This window comes from Pisolithus orientalis (genome assembly GCF_024613125.1).
Source record: "Pisolithus orientalis strain OTSU chromosome Unknown F5J12scaffold_47, whole genome shotgun sequence".
In the NCBI taxonomy this organism is placed as follows: domain Eukaryota; kingdom Fungi; phylum Basidiomycota; class Agaricomycetes; order Boletales; family Pisolithaceae; genus Pisolithus; species Pisolithus orientalis.
In genome coordinates, this window is record NW_026260828.1 from 248,949 (window position 1) to 272,422 (window position 23,474).

The following is a 23,474-nucleotide window of genomic DNA, read 5'->3' on the forward strand; positions in this document are numbered from 1 at the left end:
TTCTGCAACGAAGTTCGGGGTGGTTCGACACCCCACTCAGCCCACCAGATTTAATCCAACCTGTTTCAGTGGCGGGAGCTATTACCACGAAACGAGCATTATAACCAAATCCGTCGCGAACTTCCTGAGCGAGCCACTGCCAAATTATTTCAGCGCAGTCACACGAGTGATCGCCTGCCGCGAGAGATACCTCCATCCCCCACTCATATTTACTTTGCACAAGTATATGTGCCCACAGCGATTATGACTTCTACTCCTGCCTGCCGTCCAATCGATAGTATGTGTCCCACCGCGGCTATATCCGGATAATGATGACAGCTGATGACAGTTGAGGATGATACAATCTCACCACCATCACAATCTGGACTCTGATTGGGTTGATTGCGTCCGTTGGTATGCCAGCAGATGTGATAAGCCGCAACGGTAATTGTATTGTCACGGTACAGTACTCTGTAGTACTCTTTGATCTGCGTGTAAGGAGCTGATGCTGATATCGATAGTAGCAAGCAGCAGCAGCAGCTGGCTGGTGTACCGGCATCTGGCCACTTACCGAACGCATTAGAAATGGATCCTTCCCTGACATATATTTCGCAATTACCAAAATCAACGAATCACGGACCCACACGTCACGGGTCACCCACTATCCGTTTCGTCGGCGTCCGTCGCCCGTCCTGAGATGTGGGTCTGAGAATATTGCTGTCATTCGGCCGTCACCTATATCATATCATATCACACTATTACCAGTAAAGACTACTACATAATCACAGGTGGTAAGCCACAGACACTCCGCGCCATTAGCCCTCTGATCAGGGACTGTTCGGATGTAGTTGTGAGCCGCCGGGCGTGAAGGGTGTCCGTGTTCCTGTGTGGGGAACAAGCGGGAATGACTATGTGATATGATTGGAATTGTGATTACTATTCTCAGAAGCGTCCTTGAAGGTTCCTCTGAATTGCAGTGAATATTGACAGTAAAAGAGTACAGAGGTTAATTCCTGAAACCTGACTGACGGATTATTGTGTGATCTCGGACCTCATAATTACTGGTCACACATTCTTAAGGTACCGAGACTCCGCTGATGGCGGCATACGCTGGTTGCCTCACGCTCAGTTGAGCTGTCGCGAACCGAGTGGATAGAGGTGGTGGGTCCGATCGATAGGAGAGGGCAGAGACTCAGATCGATCTCGGTGTATTCAGCATGCCAACTATCGATACGATCGCAGCTTTCTCATCAAGCTTATGTTTCTACTTGCTGTTACACACACACCATACCGTGGGTTTGAGGCTGGACCGGAGCAATGTCACATTTTTCGCTCATCTTCGCATACATGCATATCCGTGCTTAAGAAGGAAACAGAAAAGGATTTAATCTTACAGGTATGAAGGAGAAACTTCTTGGCAACAGTGATTTTTGCATTGATGTTATGGAAAGATCCAGGGCCCAGGCTGATCGAAACCTATTCCATACATGGTAACGGCAACAGCCTTGGCTCTTCCCACCCACTATCAAAGCGTAGGACACGTGTTGAAACGATGTACTGCTGCATTTTCACAGCCCCACTTCAAACGAATGCCTTGGCTGGAATGCTGTACGAGTGAGAATTGGGAATGAGTCTAGCTACACCTCTGACGGTGTCGGGCTTGGCATCAGCATATGCACTGTATGCGGATCATCCGGTGACTGGTAGGCAACCATAGTGCCCGGAACTAGCACAATAACGGATAATGTTCTAGCAGACACCAATCCTGTCCCATAAGCAGAAGCAGTCCACTATGATACACCGCGAATCAGGTCCCAGGACCGAGGAAACGTTACATACGGAGGCTGATCCGTGTCGTACCTTGCGCTGGTTTTTGGACTTGGCAGGGTGAACGATAGTCTGTTCGAGCCCTCAGGTACGACGAACTCGGGGTGAAATGTTGTCGTCCGTGTCCGATAGGAAGTGGGTGAGAGGGTTTATGTCTGCGATACGGCATTCTAATAGGAATAGTGTACTCGGCGATGGGGTTCGTGTCTTTACTTGTCTCACCATCCGAGTTCGACCAAGGCAGTCACATCAGACGAGATCAACCCGCGCAATGCAAAATGACGACTCCATCCGATCAATGCCCAGAGTACCTGATGAACGCTTGGTGCCTGAATACCTGAAGAGCTTATTGTGTACGTATAAGCTGCGATTTGATGGTTGCATAATGTTGGTTTGGTTGGATATCGTGTCAACAGCCGTTGAACCGGTCCAACACGCTCCCCATCCGACTGTTCCCATCGGAATACGACTATTCGTGCACATCTCGGACAAACCCAGCCCCGCGCGGGCGATGCCATTGATGGTGGACCGGATTGAGAGATCGACTAGACGGACAGGTTTATGGGCTGACGTCGATTGTCCGGCCCTTACCGTGGATTGCGAGCCTCGGTCATATCGGGCTGGATGTTACGTTCGCAGGGCTGAGAGTTGACGGTTATGGCTATAATACGAATTGGACACGGGCACGCGGCGACGGGCCAACAGAACTCAGAAAGGAGCGCTGGCGCTGCGGCATTACATGACACAGGTTCCGAGTTGGGAAGTGTAAATGTCCCGAGGGCATACGGCATAATTTTAGAGTGGTTTAGGCTCGAAGCGAGTCTGGACGGGCACTGGTCTGGCAGCGCTCAGCGCTCAGCACCGGACAGCCGGATGGGGCCGAACAAAGGGATGTTATGTTATGTTGTATTATGTTATGTGATATGATATGCGGTGCCGTGAGTGGGGGAGGACTGTGCCTGGGAACCGAACGGGTGGATCCAAAGTCCGACGCAGAGAGTGCCTTAATTGAGGGAGGGGGGACGTTGGGTGAATCCAGGCACCCCCCCGTCCCGTATTAGAAAACCCGAGTGCCCGTTTGCTCTTTTTTTACGGTCGCGTCGCTTCTTCCAGATGGACGACTCAAAAGCAGCCTCCCCAGTCAAACAGCAACAGCAGGACCACCCCTCAGACGAAGACGGGTCCTCCTCCTCCTCCATGGCTGCTGCCCTCGTTGCCACCCCTCTCGTCCCTCCCACCGCAAACCCCGTCGGCGTCAACAAACGCTACAGACCTGCCCCGGCGAAGACCTTCCAGTGCAGAGGCTATGGCGACTGTCGAATGGTCTTCAGCCGAAGCGAGCATCTTGCCAGGCACATCAGGTAGGGGCCACCCCCGAGTCTATCATCCTTCCTCATTTCTCCTTCTCCTTCAGGAAACACACCGGCGAACGCCCCTTTACTTGCCACTGCTCAAAACAATTCTCCCGTCTCGACAATCTCCGCCAGCACGCCCAGACCGTCCATGCCGATAAGCAGGATCAAAACGAACGTATGATGCGAGACCTCACCTCTTTGCACGCTTCCATGGCTGCCGCTAACAAAGCCGGCCAGAACAGAGGCAAACGCTCCCAGACGGCCCTCAACCAACCCTCCGCCTCTGCTGCCGCCTCTTCGTCCGCCTCAATCTCCCAACACGACCCTATCAAAGAGGAAGAAGACTTTGTCCCTCCGCTCCACTACCGTCCCGGTACCAGCACTGGATACGAAGGTACCGACACTCTCATGTATACCGACTCTTGGAGCACGGACGCCGGTTGGACTTCGTCCCATCCGCGGCCTCCTAACAACCATTCCTTTCGTGACTCCAGCCAGTCCTTTCGTGTCCCCCCCGCATCCTCTGCTTCCACATTCTACCACCAGCACCAGTCCTTTCTCCCCATCTCCTCCGGCACCACCTCCTTCAGCTTCACTGTCCCCCCATCACGCGATGCCAGCCGCCCACCAACTGCAGGCGCTACCTCGACATCATCAACAGCCGAACCATCATCCGCTTCTCGATCCCTCCCGCCACTCGCAGCAGTCGTCTCCGCATCCATCCCCCATCTATCATCCCAACAACCCCCACCAACCACAACATCAACACCCACACAACACGTACTTCCCTTACCTTCGTCTACATTCCCAAGAAGACCTCACACCGCAGGTCGCCCAGGCACAGCTCCAGCAGCCTTCTTTGGCCCATCAAAACCTGCTTACCCTGGAGGACCTGGATTGGCCCATCAACACTCAGAGCTTCCCCTTCCAAGCTATGGACGTAGCACAGAATTGGCAGCAGCAGCAGTCGCGACATCCGGATCTTACCACTACCGGAACAACGTCCCCTTCGGCCCAGCAGCAACAGCCTCATATGAGGCAGAACCTGCATCACCTACAGCAGCTGCCTACAACGACTCACCATTTTCCTTCCAGCCTCCGCCACTCTCCGAATCCACACCCTCCAACCTCAGAAAACGACCTTTCTCCGGACTCGACCATGATGACTCATCTCCGCCACCAGCAACAACGTCACGTCGGGAACTCCCCGTCACCGTACTCCCAGGATCATCGTCCTCATCTGCAGGACCTACAACAACTGACTATGACTATGGCTCCGAGTCACGCCCTCAGTCTCGACGACTCACCGTCATGGAACTCTGCAATGACGCCGATGTCCATGTCGATGGAGGAGCTCGCCCATTTTTACCGTCAGCAGGGAATGGCAATCCACCAATCGGTGGAGGGGGAGGAGCTTCGAGGCCAAATACATCCTCCGGATTGTGCTCTTCCGCATCTGCCCTCGCACTCGTCGACCGATCTCCATCTACACCCTCCACAGTCGTCGGAGCAGCAGCAGCAGCAGCACCATCCCCTGCATCCACACCTCCAAGCGCGGCTGCAACAGCAGCATCAACTATACGCGCAGGAACTCAGACGACAGCAGTTGCAGCAGCTACATCACCAGCAACATCCTCTACCACCAGTGGGCAGGCGTCTTTCGGGTTCGGTGGCTTCATCCCCGGAGGAGGGAGTGGAGCTGGACCAAGCGGAACAACAGGAGGGGGAGGGGTATCTGCGAGCGTTCGGAGGGAGTTCAGTGCCTCACCTTCACCCGGCGGTACAACAGGGCTATTTCCAGCCACCTCCGCAACCTCCGCAGCAGCAGCTACACCGTCTCCACCACCCGCATGGAGCTCATCCCCGTTATCGAGGCGAGGAGACCCGGAGTATCAGTACGGGTTCAAACCACAGTTCAGGGAGTACGTCGGGTCGGCCCAACAGTCGTACCACCATCAACAGTTCGGAGGGGGACATGAGCAACAACAGCGTGAACGGGAGCAGCACCGCGAACGCGAACGGGAGACACGAGGATCACCTACAGTCACGAATGCATATTCCTCAGCGGCAGTTGGAATGAAGGCTTGACTGAGGCGGTGTTTTGGTTTCGCGATATCGGACGTTTTGTTTCCCCTCGGACGTTAACGGTATGCATGTCTTAATGTGTTGTTTTATTCTTTGGGTTACAGGATCGGTGACCTTTTTTTTTTTTTTTTCTTTTCTCACCCTCGTTCGCGTGCTCAAAGATATCCGTTCCGTCCCTTTCGTTATCTAAGTACAAAATGAACTCTAGCTTTTCACCGATAAATACATACACGCTTTTGTGTTTTCGGTTTGGGCTACCTATGTTACATAAAAGTTGGATGCGCACTAGCTCGTTAGGATTCTCTTTTATACTTGTTCCGCTATTATTGACGTTACTACGCGTACATATGTGTATATGTACAATATACCGTAAACACACCAAGTCTCCGAGGCATCGTACGGGTTGGAAAGCTCGCTTGGCCGCCGCTCCCTCGGCCTTGCAAGACCGTTGAGTTTACTCTGCTTCTTCAAAAATGTTAAGACAGGGAACGGGCAAGCACCTTACGCCGGTAGAGTGTAAGTGAATGTTTCGATAACACGCTCGCGGGACCTCTGCAGTGAGATGCACGACTAGTACTCTCGAGGCAGGCTACATGCACCTTGACCTCTCAAAGATTCGGGGGCATAGTCCACAACGATCCTGAAAAGGGATATGCCGACGCACAAGGCATCCTACAGCCTGATTGACTAAATATCTGGGCGATTTCACACCCGACTTTCAGTTCGGCTCACAAGACACCCAAGGACTGTTTCGCTTACCATAAGATGGTCCTGGCCAGACGGAGTCGAGGGATTTCCTTGTTTCGCCAAGGCGGACGTGTCGATGTCATAATGCTCAGTACAACTGCTGCACTGCGTTAGAATCTCAGCTAGCGAAGGGGACGGACACGCCAGCGAGAGAACGGGCCAGTCGGAGAAACATCACCATGACGGAAAACATGAAAACACGATTGAGGGTGGCTTCTTTTGTACGACTGGAATCTCCCCGTGCCACGCTGGCCGTACGTAGTCAGCAGTTCATTCCGCGAGGTGTACACGCTCGAACGAAGGGAAATACCCCGTGCTTACATAACACGGTGAGATGGGGAAAACTTTTTGGTCCGATGGCGGCGTTCTATACCCTCCCAACTTAAATAAAAGCCATCTGTTCGTCCGACCGTCGTCGTCGTCCACTAGACTGACGTCCTGAACGCGGTGCAGAGCATTTAGCGTTTTTGTCACCGAATACCCGTCACTCCTTTGATTCCACCCAGGGATGTCCCTTCCAACCTCAAGTCAGTCTTGGCATGTTCCCATGTGTGGCTTGATGTGATAGAGCGCTGGAACTCACAACAACTCACAGATCTGTCACCTTCCACTTCCGCTCCTGCTGCTGGGTATGGGCTTCAAACCAGATAGGTGTGCTACTGCGATATTGACATCGTTATCAGGCCTTCCACCTCTTCGGTTGCCGCAACCACTTCAGCAGCTCCAACCACCAGTTCGCTCACGTCAGCTTCTCAGAGTGCGTCTTCTTCGCTGACGACAGCGACTTCCTCTACCTCCAATGGTGCCACTTCGTCCATCACTTCTACCGGTACTACAACGTCAACGACTGCTGCATCCTCTTCGCAGTCCACGTCGACGATCGTAATCCCAGTCACTGCCACCACGCAGGTCGAGACTACCTCCGGCGGAAGCGTATTCACAGGTTGTCGTTACATCCACGACTACACCTACATCGTCCGGCTCCAATTCCTCTGGATCAACCTCGTAAGTGTCCTTACGGTTGGGTGCTCTATCCGCTAATTTCTCGATCACAGGTTCTGGAACAACACTGGCGCTGTCGTTGGCGTATTTACCGTCGTTGGTCTAATTGGTTTGGCACTGCCTCATCCTCATCGTGACTACCGCTATACGTCGGCGGCGTGCCATCAAATTCGATAAAGAGATCGCAGCTGCAGCTGCCGATGCTGCAGGCGACAACTCGCTTCCCGTTCGATGATTATTCCGACCCCAGCGGTGGCGGCTACGGATACTCGGACAACAGCCATGGCACCTTCGGACAGCCTCCCATGCGCCCTGTCGAATCGTTCGGAATGACGGAGATGTCCCAGTTTGATCCTTACGCAGCCGCCCCGAATGCTGCGAGTGGAGGAGCTGCTGCCTTCCAGAGATCCAGAAGCAGGAAAGAGAGTGAGGTTGGTACACCGGGCATTGCTGGCGTCGGTGCTGGAAACCTAGCTCGCGAACCGAGTCGTCGTGCGCCTTATCATGCCTTTGCCGGCCCCAACCCTCAAGACTTAAATGACCCCGTGGCCAACGTCCGGTACCCACGTAGTACAGCCACTCAAGATATCCTCGAGGCCGCTGGCCTAGCTGGTACTGGTGCAGCTGCCGTAGCCAATAATGGCACCGGTGCATTCGTCAATCGTAGACCCTCCGAATATACCCAGAATACCCACCGGAGTGGTCGTTCCCATGCATATGCAACTTCCAGTGAGGGTGGCCATCCCTCTCCGCTTCAGCCAGGGTACAACCCTCCGCAACGCAGTAATTCTCGCGTGCTAGCCAACGCGTCTGACCCGTATGGTGTCTGCGTCCCGGCGCCGTATCCTCCACAGTCCCCGAGTCCCCCTCTCTCTAATCAACATCGGATGTCGGCATCTCCACCCCCTGCGAATGAGTACTATGCTGCTGAGAACGAGGATCAACCCCACGAAGGTGGCCAACCTGCCATTCCCGCGGAGAATCGCTTGAGCCTCCAGGACGATACCGACTACGCTCAAGAGCCTCGTGTTTTGAGGGTGAGTGAAACCTTCTTTTTTTTCGTTCCGGCTGCAAGTTTTCGATGATCCAATTCTGCAGGTTATGAATGCGTGATTCTCCTTCGTCTCCAAGGTATCGTACCGTGAATTGGTGTCTCCTTTATCCCGGCGTGTCAGTTCGTATACGCAAGTACCCCCCTCCCTTCACTTCTTGTTTATTTGTTATGTAGTACGTGCAGATTCGATGCATAGGCTATGTATCCTGCCAGCACCGCTTCTTGTTTTGTCTTTCATATTTTTATTATTTCGCGTAGACAGGCCTGTTTTACATTATGCTTTTGCTACTCATGCAACGTGTAAAGTAGCTGCTAAAATGCAATGCCGCGCGTGTTGCGCTTCTCGAAGCCAGCATGTCTAAGAAACCACGTTGCTACTGTTTGAGGTCTTTTCGTCCCAGTAAGTAATCCGAGCATATAATGGCAGATATCTATCCTAATCAAAACGATCGATGTCACATGCAGGGACAGAGGTAGGAAACACTACTTAACAGCAATGCCTCGTGGATCTATCGAGGTTGCTCTACCAAAACCTGAACTGCGATTGCAACCTCCTCGCGGCATCAACAGCGAATGATAACCTCAGCACTAAAGAGGATCTGGAAGTTGAAGGGACCACCTTCATGGTATGAAGATTTGCTCGACGTTTGTGACAAGTGGAATTGGCCATTTGCCGCGAGCGAAAAAAAGGCGGCACGTAGTCATCCGCGGTTCGGTTCCGTTGTCACCGCCTGTAGGATTTGTATGCTGGGGTCTCGACGAAAGTAACAGAATCCATTGTGGCCTGTCAACGTGGCAATGCCCAACTATTCCAGTATGCAAAGTCGCCTGCGCGAACCGGTATTGACAACAGACCGTCTGCACGTGGTACTGGTGAAGGGAATGACATTCGTCAGGCTTCGAAGGATAGGGCATAGGGGACGGGAACACTTGTAGATGCGACGGTCCGTACAGCGGATCAATGAGGGGGTTCGTCATCACCAGCAGCTAACGAAGACCAGTTGGAGAAGCACCACTTGAAGAACTAGCGTAAATTCATCTATGTTGATATGGATCCCGCGGGTGCTAAGAGGACCGCCCACAAGGAGGCAGAAACAGATGGCGGTGCGTGCATAGAATTCCCTGTTGACGCTGCGAGGGCAAAGTGGGAGAGGGAGGTACCGGTACATCAAAAACTTGACCGCGGTATTCTGAAGATTTTACACCGAGAAAGCTTGTAAGGACGGCTCGTTGGGAAAGCAGGTGATGGGGAAGATGAAGCTTTAGGGACTAAGGCACTGGACGTACGAACATACTTGCTCCATTTTGCGATAGTACTAAAGAATCCAACGGTGTTTTGCTCTTCGCCACAAATGAACCGAAGTCGGACCAGGGTCACCGGACGGAAAGGCTGGACGAGGCCCCCGTCTCCAGTCCTACCTGATAGTCCAAGCCAATGTTGGTCAGTATTCCTTGCGGGTTTAGGAGTATGTGATGTGCGTGATACATAAGCGGGTCCGTCTGTCGGACAACAAAGCGAAGAATATGTCCCAAACATACGCAGAGTTACATATGCCGGTGTCAGCGTTGGCTGCTAGTATGCAGGTGTCACGACTCACGAGGATTTGCACTTGTCCGAGGTGTCGTCGAGTTGTCTGGCTGGACGTTGGTGATGATTGGATCATTCTCGGTTCTTCATTTGCGGAAAGTAAAAAAGCAACTTGATCGATTCAGTGCGTGGAGCTCGCGTGTAACGACACTGTCGCATCCATGTAATACACAGAAGGGGATGCTGCAGCTGGGGTGTACGTGGAACAATGGAATCCTGAGTACGTGTTCAATTAGACGATTAAACACGCAATGAGTTTGCCAGCCTTGTTTGCCTTGCTATTGTTAAAAGGCGTGGCCGATGATTGCCCGACGACCGGAGGCCAACATGTGAAGTGCGCTCTCCGGCAGGTATGTTGGACACGCCCGCTCAACGAGGTGCGCAGAAGGCCAAGCGTAACCTGTAGGAACATTACACACCCTCGAAGGGCTCTCCTTCCTCCGTCCGCTGAAGACAGGACACTTAGTACGAAATATTCAGATGGACAACACTGTTTACACGTTCTCTACGCAGGGGCGTGCCTTAGGCTTCGTAGGTATGTACCGGCTGCAAGTACTCGTGAGGGCGTATGGTGAGGACTCAAGGGAAGAAGCCAGAGCGGAAGGGGGCGGATAATGGACTCGTGACGCAAGGTGCAGATTTGGATTCAACGACAACAAGTTGACTCTCTTCCTTTCAGAATTTCCGAGTTCTCGAGTCCCCTGAGAGAGCCAGTCTTCTCAGTTCCTTCGAGTTCAAAGCTGGTCTTGGCTTTAACGATGTCTGTCTACTTAGCTTAGTGTTGGATTGGTGCCAGGTTAACCGTCAATCATAGCGTCGGCGCTCGCCTAGCCATCAGGTCTCATCACCCCACTTCGCGCTAACCGGAGCAGTCAGCCCTCAGCGGCAGGAGCGACACAAAGGACGAATCAGCCTCAAAGACCACAGGGACTCGTTCCGCATGCCGACTTCGATGCTCAAAGCATTCCGACCCAATACGCATGGCCGCAGAACGCGGCCGTCCTTTCTGGCCAACTAGACCCTACATCGGAGCGCGCAAACACCGTATACCCTCCTAGCGGTACCTTCCATTTTTCGAGATTGAGAATGAAGAGCCAATGGGCGAGATGTTGGATTGACAAGACCCGAAGTACAGTCACGTTCATGGGATTTCTGTTTTGTTCGATGAAGTTACCTCCGACCATGCTAATGACATGGATCCAATTCGTGGGTTCTCCGATCGGGACGAATATCGCTTGGGGTTATCTCGTAAGGAGGAAAGGTTCCATGCACAGCAAAGCTGGTCTCGTGGTCGAGTTGAAGTGAACACCGCTGAAAGATATCTTAGGTGAATCGGTGTAACGTGTGCAACTGCGATCTGCTGTGTGAGCGGCGCGGGGCTCCGATTCTGAATCTTGTGCCTTGGTGGGTCCCAGAACTCAGTACAGATATTTATTTTGTGTTCACGACAACAAGGAACATTTGCAGCCGTGACGGTTGCTGCATGGTGGCTGGTTCGTCCCTTTGTCTCCGTCCACGTTGGTGCAATCGGATCTACCTTAGCCCCCTTTGACTATGGACTCCTATATTCCTGTTGTCCGTCAAGCCACTGTCCTTATTCCAGAACACCGCAGACATCGTCATATACAAGCAAGAGCTCTCAGCCCTATGAGTGCATGGTTTCATGGTGGAACAAGTTTTCGCTTAGTGGGCTTTTTTATGTTGCAGGCGGCATGATATTCAACAGTCGCAAATACGTTCCCCTGTCTTCTGGTGTTTTTGATTACTCGACGTTACGTCTGTTTTCCAATGTTCTCACCTATCTGCGTGCGTGTGTACTCTAATACCAACCAGTGGAGATCGGACTGTGCACTTGTGCCATTTGCAGGGCTTGCTGTGTTTTTGCACATTGGGTACGTGGTACTTCACACATCTTGATTCACCCATGCCTTCATTTATCCATCACTAATTGCCAATGGTTGGTGGGTTACAGAGCCATCGATTTGATCCCCAAAAAATTCGGCGCATCAAACCTCCAGGGCGTTTCAGCAGCCCCAACACACACATGGCAGCGGAAGTCATCCGACTACCAATATTCCGGACGAATTATTACCCGGTTCCGTCTGCAGCACGGCTATGTGAGATCCTGTACTGGATGTTTCACAGCGGGCGCCAGATGGTTTTGTCTGTTGTGAACATCCCGACCCTTTGTGGCGTAGCGTCAGGCTCCCGAACTTCGGGATCCTTGCAAACTAACTACAGGGCCTATTCATTTTTCACAGCAGTTCAAATGGTCTTCTCTGCCAACGACAGGATGTCATGGAGACTCTGACCACTGGCAAGAACTTGTACATTGTTGTGGCCAAATTCCTATCGACCCATGTCGACCAGAACTTGAACGTATATATGGTTGAAGGCAGTAGTCCTGGTGTGCCAACAATTTCGGTTTCACAACTCATCAAACATGTCTTACTATCAGGCCATTGACACATACAACGATGATTGGTCTTCCGAGGTGATCTCCACGCAATCTCAAGAAGCATCATGCTGATTCTTCTCAGGACGAGCAGGCGTTGCTCAATTACGCTGCTGTTCCTCGTGACCAACAGCCTCACACTTGTGGTTGGGTGGTCTGTGGAGAGCCTTGCAACTCTGTGCTCTTCCCGAATGAGTTTTCTGCCCACTTGAGGGCACATGGCGTTAGAGGAGGTGGTAATGCAAAAATGTCTTGCTGCTGGGTAGGTTGCACCGAACAGATGAATACAGAATGCGTGGTGCGACACGTACTCGAGGTACATCTGGAGTTGAGGTATGAATGCCCCGACTGCGGGCGGACTTTTTCGCGCAAGACCAGCTTGAACAACCACCGCAAGCAAGAGCACTGAACACGAGGTGGGACCTCGTCAGTGCCGAGAGGATATGTAACACCCCTTGCTATCATATAGCTCAATAATACCATGTTCCTATTTCGAACGTTATGTAGTATGTGTATAGGTTGATTGGATATCCCAAGACTCTAATTAGATTTGCCACTTTTTGGATACTACAGTTCCAGTGCGTGGGAACAATTCCCGCAGCAGACACCAACTTCTAGTGTAATAATCACTCGCGACTTGCGAAATTTCCGGAATAAACTGACTTAGCCTGCTCAAGGTTGGTGACGGCGAACTATTATGCTCATAGATCTGCTCACATACTGGTGCTACGCGGCGTAAGTATTTTGCGTACATAATAAATATCTTGACACGTTCAACCAAGTCAATGTAATGAGACTCACAGGATCCAACTATGAACAAACTCGCGGTAGCCCGAGCAGTACTGGTTGCGCTTGAAAAGCAAGAACAGAAACTCCTAGAACAGCCGTGCAGCGTCCGAGTTGCCGCTCGAGCTCAGAGAGCCAAGGTCGAGAAACTCATCAAACGATTGCCCACGTTACCCATCAAACGCATTCCCAACGAATTACTTTTACAAGTCTTAGAGCTTGTGGTCCACCCAGCAGAATTTCCAAGGCCACCCACCGTGCAACTCGACTACAAGAAATATTTGGCAGTCGTTTCTCGTCCTTGGAGAACCCTGGTACTGGACATCCCAACCCTGTGGGTTACGACAGAGGTCAAACCGGCCAGGGGTAACCGGTGAGGCGTTGGTGAAAACGCATTTGCGTAGGAGTTCAACTTCCTCCGGACCGTGGCTTTGCAAATACGACACAATTCTTGGGTTGTTCGATGTCATATCCGCCCGCGCTCATTGCTGGCGCAGTTTTGCCTTTGAGGATGGGAAGACCTCGCTTTCATTAGGCTTTCTGATTTGACATTCCCTCTGCTCACACGCATCACCATTTCTTATACCCTCAATTCTCTGTTGGACTAATTAGAACCCGGCACCCTCGTATTGTTTCAAGCGAAGACTGTCCTCGCCAAGAGTATCAGCAATTCCACGGTGCCTTCATCGAATCAACAGACTTCCTGATACCTTTTACCCTGAACATTGGACTTGGATTTTGGTGACTTGTACGACGAAGGTCAAACTTGGCTTCCTGGATTGTTTTAAACATATTTCTTGCCTAACTCAACTGTTCGGTCTCTCTCTTGCTGGTGATATTGATACTAACTCCTTTGACCTACTTCCCGACAGCACCCATCTTCCGCTGCTGAAGAAGTGTGTGTGTAATGTGACCCGTCCCACGTTCTAATGTAAGCAATCGTGGCTCCCAGGGTCGCCTGGAGTGTTGCCCAAGCGAGTGGGTTGATTCCTCAGACGATATCGATATCTTTGCCAGCTCTGACTCCAGATTCAGTGATATTGGCCACTCGGCGTTTCGTGACTGGATCAATTGGAATAAATCGGAGGCGGGGGTTATCTGTTCAGTATTCTCTGCTGTCCGTCATTTTGGTTCCCGATGGTTCGACTGTGACGCCGGTGCTGTTTTCAGGATACCCAGAACATTTATACTGGAAATACCTGGAGAGGCAGCGATGGTCCAAGGTTTCTGAATCACCTTGCCTCGTGGCTCGAGAAACGACCCGGCCCGGGTCGATCAGTATTACAGTTGAAATTCTGCAATCTCAAGCGCAGATGGTGCATTTCATTAGTGTGCGAAAGACCGCACGAGCTGTGCATTCTGGAATAATTCGACATCAAGTGGCAGCAGCCACGGTGGGTTGGCGTTCCATTTCCGTTTCCTACGTTCGTATGTCGAGCTAACTATCATATATTCACACGGTAATTGCGAGGAGTGAAACCTGTCCTAATTTCGCGAACAGCCTTACTGACTGCGATAGCCTGACAGATAACGCCTGGGATTGACACCAGGAGCCCTTGTTGCTGCCTACCCAGTAAATAACCTGTCGAAATTTTGAAAAAGCATCCGGTCTCATTCGCAGCTATGGAGCGTCAACCTTCCTTCGCTGCAGCGCAAGATCTCGATCTCCCGGTTCTTTGACTGAACACGACATCGCATGATAAGAAGGTTGTCCGATAGGCCGTGACGAATGCATACTGAACCGATGGCAAGCAAAAGCCCAAATATGACCGTTCAAGACTGTCGCGCTTCAGCTGTCCGCCTTGGCGCTGATACAAGTAGCCATAGTCATATCAGTTTTTCAGTGATGATCAGATGAGGATTTCCTGCAGTCTGCTCGATAGACTGCGTGGTCAGATAAGTTCATGATGTTGGGTCAAGCTTGAACTTGAACACTCGGCCGTAGGACGTAGAGATTGAGAAAATAACAATCTGTGATGGCATTCCCCCGTGCATTTTAAGCATATTGTGAGCAGCTGGCATCAGTCGAATTAATATTTTGGCCGTACCTCGCAAGGTGAAATCGATGAGAACGAGGAAGTGTCACCTCGTAACTTGCAATTTAAATCCCCGGATGAGCTGCCGTTGACCATTCGTAACCTAACGGTATCCAAGGACTCTCTGGATAGTCTGTTTTGCAACCAGTAAGAGCAACAAAACGCTCTGCAGTGGAAGTGCGTCTCACACACGGGCTTCGGCGCAGAATGTAATGTTGATACCAAGAAGCGGCAATGGCGCATCCTTGCAGATGAGCTTTTGTACGTGAACCGACTTCAGCCCAGAGGCCAATACTGAGTATAGATCCGACATCCCAACCTAAGGATAAACGCTAGCTCGTGCCAGTAAAATTCCTACTTTGAACGACATAAGTCGGTGTACCAGGAGTAGAACATACCCGGGCAACTGCGTAAATGTACGAGCATCAGGGTTGGCGTACGGTCTCTAGCAGCTGATCTAATGGTGGTGCTATGGTGTGGCAAATGCGAACGAGATTCGGCGTTAGGGTCGTGGCAGAGCAACATCGGATGTACCTTCATCCACTTGAAGAAGCCAAGAGCTACGGTCTGCTCCACGCATATAGACGCTTCCTGTCTACCGGTGTCAAACATAACTTGCACCGAAGGACGAGGGAGTTAAGATAAGTTGCGAGGACTGGTCTAAAGAGTTAAAGGATGACGCCTGTGCGAGATACATGCCGAAAAGGCGACACTTTGCAGGCACAGATGCACTTCTATCGAAGCATTCACTTCTTCATATTGGATCCATCAGAAGCCAGTGGGTCCTACGGCAGCGACAGAACTGCCTGGGATATTCATAGGACCGGCAATATATGGGGGATGTCCGACACGGAACGTTATTATCATAAATAGGTTGCTTGCCATCAAAGGGGGTGAGGCTAAACCCAGGGTTAGTCTCTGTTCTCCAAGCTAGGAGCCTTGCGTTTTCAGAACTGCAATCGTCAGCTTCTGCAGTTCTTATCAACAAGTGATGTTGCAACACCTCACTGACAGGGCACGTTCCAGCCACGGTCTAGAATACGACGCCTCGAGGCAATGCTTCTTGATGGTACATACCCCTGTCCACCCACCTTACAGCCGATGCAGTGATTGCGATAAAGGTCGAGCCGCTTAACCTGGGTTTACGCGCAGGGTGCACCGAGCACCTACCTCGCAGATTGGCAGATGCAATGTCAGCATGCATCGGTTCCGGGGGTACCCGGCGTCTGAATAGATTTCTGGGCAGCTCGCCGAGGGTATCTCGGAAGACCCTGATCTTGCTAACTTAGGTTCACAGCGAGAATGTATGTAAGTACAAAGTCGCTGGAAACGTGGCGGAAGAACAAAAAGTCGAGAACAATGAGAGGCACACAGTGTTGTAACCCGAAAAGGAAATGGATGTTGTTGGACAGTTTATAAGCAAATCAGTGCTCAGAAACACAGCCAGTCCTGCACTCCCACCTCCTTCGCTGGCCGTTGTCGTCGTCGTCTGCTAATACGATCCTATAGTCCTAATCATATCATGTCCATTCCGGCCTTCTCAATCCACACCATTCATGGCTCGTTCGCTGGTCTTCCATCGCTGTCTTCTTATTACTGTAGACCCTCATCTTCATACGCTGGCGTCGTAATGGATAATCGCATCTTCTCAGACAGACGTTCTCTAGGCTTTGCGAAGGACGGCTGGAGTTCCCCCTCATGTCCTCCCCCTTTCTCCTCGGCGCCCACTTATGCCCACGGTTGAAGCCCGTCGAGCGCCACCTGCTCCGCGCACCTACGTTCCTCAGCTCACCAATTTCCCAGCGCAGGAACCATTCGACGATGCCAACGTCGTCCCTGTTCCAATTGTGAACAACGATCCTTCTTTGAGCCTGAATGCAGTGCAGCTTATCCCCCATGCGCGGACCCGCGTGGCATCTCAGCCGTCACCTTTCACGGTCAAGTTGCCACGTACAACTTCGTTGGATGCCTTGGTGCGACAACGAACTGCACAGAGGGCGGCTGCACAGGACCACGAGGCACGCTTAAAGGCTGTGGCTGGCATTCTGTTAAATCGCGGTAATTCGACGGGGCGGTGTGGTCGGAGGCTCCCTCCAAACCGAGGCTCCAGGACGTACAGACGTAGCAGACTGTCGACGATGACAAGCGTCGAAGACCTATGAGGTTGGTATCTACGCTCACGTGGTCTGTTGCGTCACACTCATGGGCCGTGCACAGATGCCCTGCTGTGCATGTGCACCTCGCTGGTTCTTTTATTCTTGGGATGAATGATACAGTATACCGGACCCTTGTTTATTTCGCTGTGGTTATCAGTACTAGTACGGATGTATGATAGGTCCCCGGTGTTTCCATGTATTTTATCTCGGAGAATTATCGAGACCCCGACTTAGTCATTTACCCGGAAGAAGGCATTCCATTTCCCACACCAATCGGCGCGCAGATAGCACACTGCCTCTGCCCAGCCTCAAGGGATACACAAAAAATCAGTAAGAGGGTCTAACGACACCCTTGCTTACCATCTATCGCATGCAGGTCGTAGCCAGCAATGACAGAGAACAGGCCATCTCTCTGACGTCTTTTAAATTGCCCTCGGATATGTGAGCACGCCGCTGGCGCTCAAGCACGGTAGAATCCGGCATTTCTCTCGGCATAACAGGGCTCCCAGAGGGCCCAACTCTATTGCTCATGTTGGTTAAAATTCCGGGACAAGTCTTACGGCCGTACCTTACCCGCTACCGTCCCCCAAGCCCTGCCAAAAAATCTTGCAGACCACATCTGTCTCCTTGCAACCCAAAGAGTTGTGGCCAATGAACTTTTCCCTGGCTACGGACAATCCGTTTAATACGACTCTCATCTCGCCGGAGGGTCGAGTGGTTTATCGGATTGAGACGCTCACCACCAGCTATGCGCTCACAGGGACGCTCACCACTACCGTCTTAAAAGTAGCACCTAATGGCCAAAACGAAGGCGAATTGGGCCGTATCGTATGGCAGTCTGGCAAACCCGGTACCGTGATCGCCCACGGACACGAATTACACATAGCCAAAAGTAAACTGTGGGGATCGTGAGTCTCCGCACTTGCCAGCCTCTGAGTGACTAATTATTATCTTCTCTTTGTGCGATCAGGTCGAGAACGTTCACCGCTCTCAACGGTCAATCGTATAAGTGGTCCTTCGACAACGGATCTTCGCTTGTAAGTAAGGCATTATCGGTGGTCCCGATCAGCTTACCGATCATCCCTGCACTGGTTTTTGAATTACGCGCCCAACCGCGCCCATGATGTCATTCTGCTACCCACCCACAACACTGTGGTCAACCCAAAAAAATGAAAAAAAAAGATGGCCAGTAACGATAGCAGGCAGGCACCTGCCGCGACCTATACGCCATCCACGCGATCTAACCCTGGCCTTCTCCATTTCACACCACATGGACTGACTATCACAGGAGACGTTCTTGTCACTTTCGTCTGTGTCGAAGGCGAACGGAGGAATTCTCAAAGAAAAAAAACGTTGTAGCACCTCATTTCTTCCCCAGCTTTTTTGTTCCTTCTCTTTCTTTGTCTTCTTCTCTACTTTTCGTGTCCCCAGGTATCCCATCCCCTTTCTTGAAGCATTTTGACTGGAATGCACCAGTGTGGGAATCGGTTTGGTTTTATGGTTCTGGTTTCCCGTTCGACTCGTATTAATACATTGTATGTGATGCACCGCCTTGCACGTTAACGAGATTTACTTCCGCGGAAGGAGAACAGGATCGATCGTGTGTTGATCGATGATTGATCGGTCTAGTGATCTGTACTGTTCAGCTATCTCAGTTCACTCGGCTCGTCTCGTCGCATCAACTATTGGAATGCTACGTAGATGGGCTGCACGATAGATACACAGGACCTGCAATGCAATCGCGGATGCGTGTAGTATCGTCCAATTGACGAGGGCCGAGGTTGACCGGTTTGGAAAAGTCAAGACGAACCCCTTGCAGCAAAAGAAATAAGAATAATCAACTGTGTCATTGACTCGTAAGCGATACTGTGCCTGAAGCCAAAGTGGCAGAGGAAACGGAACGGAACCAACTAAATCTTTGATTTGTGGTATGAGCGCCTAGATAGCTATGGTAGGTATGTACTACACTGAATATGCAGTTCTATATCGTAACCATCCTCCTCTACAAGTAAATATCTTCCGCCGCCTGTATCTGTGTGTAAATAGTTAATTCTGGCCACCGTCCGTGGATGTACTGGACATTGTATCCGTTGTATGTTTTGTAGACTCGATGTCCGGTAACATCCGAGCAGGTTGTTCGTCGTCTTGGTGGATATTCAACTCGTTACGATCGTCACTGGTTGCGGAGACACTATTTTCGGCATGGTCCTGATTCTTACGGGGTCCATGTTCCAGAGTTTTGCCGGGTATCTTCCAATAGGGCACACATCGCGCGACAAGTCATGTTGAACGAATTACGAGTCCCCAGATCAGGCCCTTCAATATCACAGCAAACATGAACGCACCGGTAACCGAACGATATACGCCGCCAACGTCGAGCACGTAGCAAATACAAACACATCATGGAGCGCAACGGCATAGGAATCCCGCACTGCTCTTTGTAATTCCGGAGGAAGCCTAGCCGCTAGTGTGGCAGAATGGCGAACGTTGTTAATGATCTGTGGAATAGATTTTGTTAAGCGCATAGCTTTTAACTGCATGTCACCACTTGGTAGCATGCGCAGGGGCGAAGAGTAATATACATATATCACAGGAAAATGGGCGCGGGAATGAGAATGCACCCACCTCCGCAGCATCAGGTCCGTATATCCGTTTACGCAGTTCAGAATCAAGTTTGGATTGGAACAAGGCTGATGACACTGCCACACCGCTGACTTGACCTACACGCCGCAGAAGTGTGAGCACCCAACAGTCGAACAGTCAGGAGCAAGAACAGTCATCACCTAACCCTCGGAAAACCTGACCAAATCCAGTGCCTACTGCCATTAAATCATCTAAGCCCGTCGGTTAACGCCTGGCACATGAGGGTAAGTGAATATAATGACAAACCTGGAAGATGTGCCAGCAGCGCAACTGACGACAAGGAGGGTATTCGTCAGCCACTTGCACCGCATGGAACGAACGAATGCCTATTGTACCAAGTGTCGTTTGCAACACTACAGCATTCCCAAATCCTAGCGGAATCTACTCTGGCCATCAGCACGATCGGATAGAATATGGTTTAGTTTGATTTACGATGCTCAACCAGGACTGTAACGGTCCCGAGTTTTCATGGATAAAGGTTATGAGAAGGCTGCCAACGAACGGAAAGAATCCGAACATAATGTTGATCACTTTGTATCTTCCTGTGCGGTGCATCATGTAACTGATTGGCAGTTATGAACCAGGTTATCAACAATCTTGCTACATATACTTGCCCAGCGAACAAGGAACCACATGACATAGCCATACTATTCGGAAGTAAGTGAAGCCCTGTGTACGGTTAATGTCGCCGTTCCATAGATGCGACAAATGATGACTTACCAGCTGTCGAAGCACCCGTCAAGGCGACGGTCTGGAACCACATGGGAAAGAAATACATGACCGAAAAGTTGCACATCGCAACAAGGAAGTTGCTAATTCCGACGACCACGGGAACTGACTGGCGAAGGAGGGCAGGAGAAAGCATCGGCTCGGGGGAAACACAGAGTTCGACCAAAATGAAGGCAACCAAGAATGCGATTCCGAGGATAAGCGATACGACAACCAAAGGGTCCGACCACTGTGACCGTGATATGAATATCGTGGACTAAAAGGGACACCAGACAGTACTCACAGGCAGATCTTCACTGAATTTCACACTCAGGAAGACCAAGAATGATCCGACCTAGACCGTTACTTTACGCTTAAGGCTTGACAGGTCAGCACAAAGGCTTACTGCAATCAGGAGGGTAATACTGCCGCCCCAATCTATTCTCTTGAGTACATCCTTAGCACTCCTTCCCATACCCTATTCGCAGCTATGAAACGACCAAAATCATTGTCGAAGTGGCGCTCACCGGCGTCGCGTAAACCAGATTGCAAGTTGTTAATGTAAGCGACAGGGCAAAGAGCGGTAGTTGCATAATGAAAGCCCATCGCCACCCAAATCTGATTGGCTGACCTATGAACTGGTGCAGAATATTGGAGCATGGACACACACTGATCGCTAACAAGGCCACCTAATGGCCCACCCAGACCCATACCCAGCTGATTCAGAATGCGTCAGTGGCAGGTCCGTAGAACAAGGAACTAACAAAACACACTCCACTGAACACGCTGGAGAACCCTTGCGCCAAACCTCGGGACTGAATTGGCGGTCAAATTTTCACGGTCTGGCAGCAGAGAATGGATGATGTGCGCACACGCATGCTATACATATCACTCAAGATGATTCTAGATGTGTCGTCGGCCTTGATTGCGTATCAGGCATTACAGTTCGACTTACGTCGTAGTCGTCATTATTCCTCCGCCACCCATGCCAGAAAGCTATGTACCACGTATTCAATAAGTACGCCAGCAACGTGTCGCACTGTGAGGATAGAGCTTACGAAGCGCGCTGCCACAAGCATTTCCATATTTTTTGAAAGCCCGCAAGCAACAGTTCCCAGAAACGCGGCCAAAACGGCTAGTTGATTTGCGCCTCTCCGTCCCATCACATTGCAGAGACGCCCATAAAGTGGGGTAAAGGTGCACACTGCGAGCAAGTACCTGAAAACAATTCATTCTAACGTCATTTACGTAAATAGAGGGGAGAGAGAAGAGCTACTTGCGATGTTCCAAGCCAACTTGCTTCATTTGACTTGTTGAACTCCGATGATATGGACGGGATTACTGCGGAAATAATTTGAGTCAAGGGGTCAGGAGCCTGGAGTTACCACGGAAAATCCATACGTGTCGCAACGAGCGTGGCTAACATTTCCGGAGGGAAGAGCGTCAGCACAGAATGGGAGCGGGAAGCAACAAACATACTGTTCAATGCCTGATAAGCAATTGAGTCTGTCATCAAAACACTCCCGACAGCATGAGATCGCACTAACCGATAGGAAGGTGGCTGACCACAAACCAGCCAATATGGCATAGCGCGTGGACCTGGATATATCTAGAGGACCGACATTCGCGGATAGTTTTGAGCCAGTCCTGCTGGTAAAGGATTGGTCGTTACTAATATAGCTGGTACTGGGCCGCAGTAAGGGATCCTGTTCTGTGGCCATTGCAAATCAATCGAGAGCCCTTCGAGGCGGCCAGATATCAAAGAATCTCTTTACTAGGTGAGGGGCTAGCGTATTAGCCACACCCTTGCAATTCACGGAGGAGGTTGGTCTCTGGGCAGGTGTGTTGTTTATTCTCCGCTCCGGCAGTAGTACTTAGTAATCGTAGGCTACGGCGCAAGCGCCGGTACAGGGTGTCCTGGCTGGTGTACATAGGGTTTACTAGGCCGTTGGCGAAGCGGAAGGCTTGATGAGTGTCGTTCACTTGAAGACAACGATGTATGTGGGGGGGGGGGGGGACACGCCAGTATGTGAACGTGACAGGCGTAGCTACAGTATTCGGTCCCTATCAACGATTTAGCCTTTCCAATATTCAATATTGTCTTTGATGTCGGGCTGTTGTTCAACGAAGCTTTTCAATGGCGGAAGGGACACCGGTGCTTGACGTTCGCTGCAGAGGAAAATCTTCGGGCCTTCCTTACCATCGTGGGACTCGGGGATACTTTGTTTTGCATGGAAGGCCGTCTTGCTTCCCGGATCGCCCGATGACCAAGTACTAAGTCGTACGAGCCCGGTCCACTCTTTGCATGATCTCAAAGTGCTGGTAGAAGGAGCAACAACTCCGCTCCCTGTTACTACTGCTCTTCCCCTTCGTAAGCTCATCTCCCGGCTTTTCTCGACGTCCGGTAAGGAGTTATTTTCCCTTACCGAGGTCATGTTCGAATTCTGCATTCTTTGGCCCTGCATTCATCCTTCGCCTTGTTAAACCGGTGCGGTTTTCACATCCGTGCAGTCTTTAAGGTCAATGTAACGAAGCAGGAACCCGTAGCATCACTTATGACTTCATCGCACCGGCGGGTCTTCTTGATCAAAGGAAGTGATTTTGATCATTATGTCTGTCTTCCATTACTGACTGGAACTCACCACAGAGGGGTGAGCACACTCAATCCGATCACAACAATGACAGAACATGGACAGGTGTGTGGATTTGAGCAATCAAGCATATACACTGATACAAGATGATGGACAGAGAGAGAGAAAGGGAAGAAAGAGAGATATCCCCCATGGACACAGACAGCACCAGTATATATACCTTCAAAGTCCAAACAGTGCAACACAGGAGGGATCTGCATGCCTGAATGAAAGTGTGATAGGAGGTGTGATAGTGTGATGTGTTAGCATGAGTGACCTTGATAGTGTGAGTGGCATGTCAGTGGTAAGTGTATGCTTACACCCTCCCAACCCATAAGAAAAAGGCAATGGGGGGAGTGGTGCATGTGTTCAGTATTCTTTGTCAGTGTCTCCACATCAACATCCTTCCTCAACCTTCTACAC

General features: G+C 51.0%; 7 protein-coding genes across 7 annotated transcripts; 6 read left to right on the plus strand and 1 right to left on the minus strand.

The window, feature by feature from the left end:
* Positions 1-2,808: 2,808 nt before the first annotated feature.
* F5J12DRAFT_858961 (uncharacterized protein) lies at positions 2,809-5,382 on the plus strand. Its single transcript, XM_051746789.1, has 2 exons — positions 2,809-3,167; positions 3,221-5,382. The coding sequence occupies exons 1-2, from the start codon at positions 2,920-2,922 to the stop codon at positions 5,247-5,249; spliced, it is 2,277 nt and encodes a 758-aa protein (XP_051595855.1). The 5' UTR covers positions 2,809-2,919; the 3' UTR covers positions 5,250-5,382.
* Positions 5,383-7,053: 1,671 nt separating this feature from the next.
* F5J12DRAFT_431015 (uncharacterized protein) lies at positions 7,054-8,389 on the plus strand. Its single transcript, XM_051739395.1, has 2 exons — positions 7,054-8,032; positions 8,094-8,389. Exons 1-2 carry the CDS (start codon positions 7,196-7,198, stop codon positions 8,106-8,108), a joined length of 852 nt encoding a protein of 283 aa, XP_051595856.1. The 5' UTR covers positions 7,054-7,195; the 3' UTR covers positions 8,109-8,389.
* A 1,348-nt stretch (positions 8,390-9,737) lies between these two features.
* On the plus strand, positions 9,738-10,376 carry F5J12DRAFT_431006 (uncharacterized protein). Its single transcript, XM_051739394.1, has one exon. It carries the CDS (start codon positions 9,889-9,891, stop codon positions 10,210-10,212), a length of 324 nt encoding a protein of 107 aa, XP_051595857.1. The 5' UTR covers positions 9,738-9,888; the 3' UTR covers positions 10,213-10,376.
* A 1,704-nt stretch (positions 10,377-12,080) lies between these two features.
* Positions 12,081-13,255, plus strand: F5J12DRAFT_786035 (uncharacterized protein; the record flags this gene model as incomplete). Its single annotated transcript, XM_051743358.1, has 5 exons — positions 12,081-12,131; positions 12,178-12,354; positions 12,600-12,670; positions 12,770-12,827; positions 12,896-13,255. The coding sequence occupies 5 exons, from the start codon at positions 12,081-12,083 to the stop codon at positions 13,253-13,255; spliced, it is 717 nt and encodes a 238-aa protein (XP_051595858.1).
* A 3,052-nt stretch (positions 13,256-16,307) lies between these two features.
* Positions 16,308-17,324, plus strand: F5J12DRAFT_859003 (uncharacterized protein). The gene is made up of 2 exons (XM_051746790.1): positions 16,308-16,614; positions 16,661-17,324. Exons 1-2 carry the CDS (start codon positions 16,437-16,439, stop codon positions 17,074-17,076), a joined length of 594 nt encoding a protein of 197 aa, XP_051595859.1. The 5' UTR covers positions 16,308-16,436; the 3' UTR covers positions 17,077-17,324.
* Positions 17,325-17,382: 58 nt separating this feature from the next.
* On the plus strand, positions 17,383-18,822 carry F5J12DRAFT_859004 (uncharacterized protein). The gene is made up of 3 exons (XM_051746791.1): positions 17,383-17,978; positions 18,041-18,107; positions 18,253-18,822. Exons 1-3 carry the CDS (start codon positions 17,722-17,724, stop codon positions 18,427-18,429), a joined length of 501 nt encoding a protein of 166 aa, XP_051595860.1. The 5' UTR covers positions 17,383-17,721; the 3' UTR covers positions 18,430-18,822.
* A 96-nt stretch (positions 18,823-18,918) lies between these two features.
* Positions 18,919-22,432, minus strand: F5J12DRAFT_859027 (MFS general substrate transporter). The gene is made up of 21 exons (XM_051746792.1): positions 21,969-22,432; positions 21,901-21,910; positions 21,823-21,840; positions 21,702-21,762; positions 21,480-21,639; positions 21,377-21,417; positions 21,294-21,324; positions 21,195-21,236; positions 21,092-21,138; positions 20,949-21,039; positions 20,828-20,899; positions 20,726-20,776; positions 20,434-20,671; positions 20,328-20,382; positions 20,146-20,275; positions 20,049-20,094; positions 19,960-19,983; positions 19,854-19,904; positions 19,696-19,790; positions 19,416-19,568; positions 18,919-19,320 (listed from the first exon to the last, which is right to left on the minus strand). Exons 1-21 carry the CDS (start codon positions 22,140-22,142, stop codon positions 19,117-19,119), a joined length of 1,794 nt encoding a protein of 597 aa, XP_051595861.1. The 5' UTR covers positions 22,143-22,432; the 3' UTR covers positions 18,919-19,116.
* Between the last annotated feature and the right edge of the window lie 1,042 nt (positions 22,433-23,474).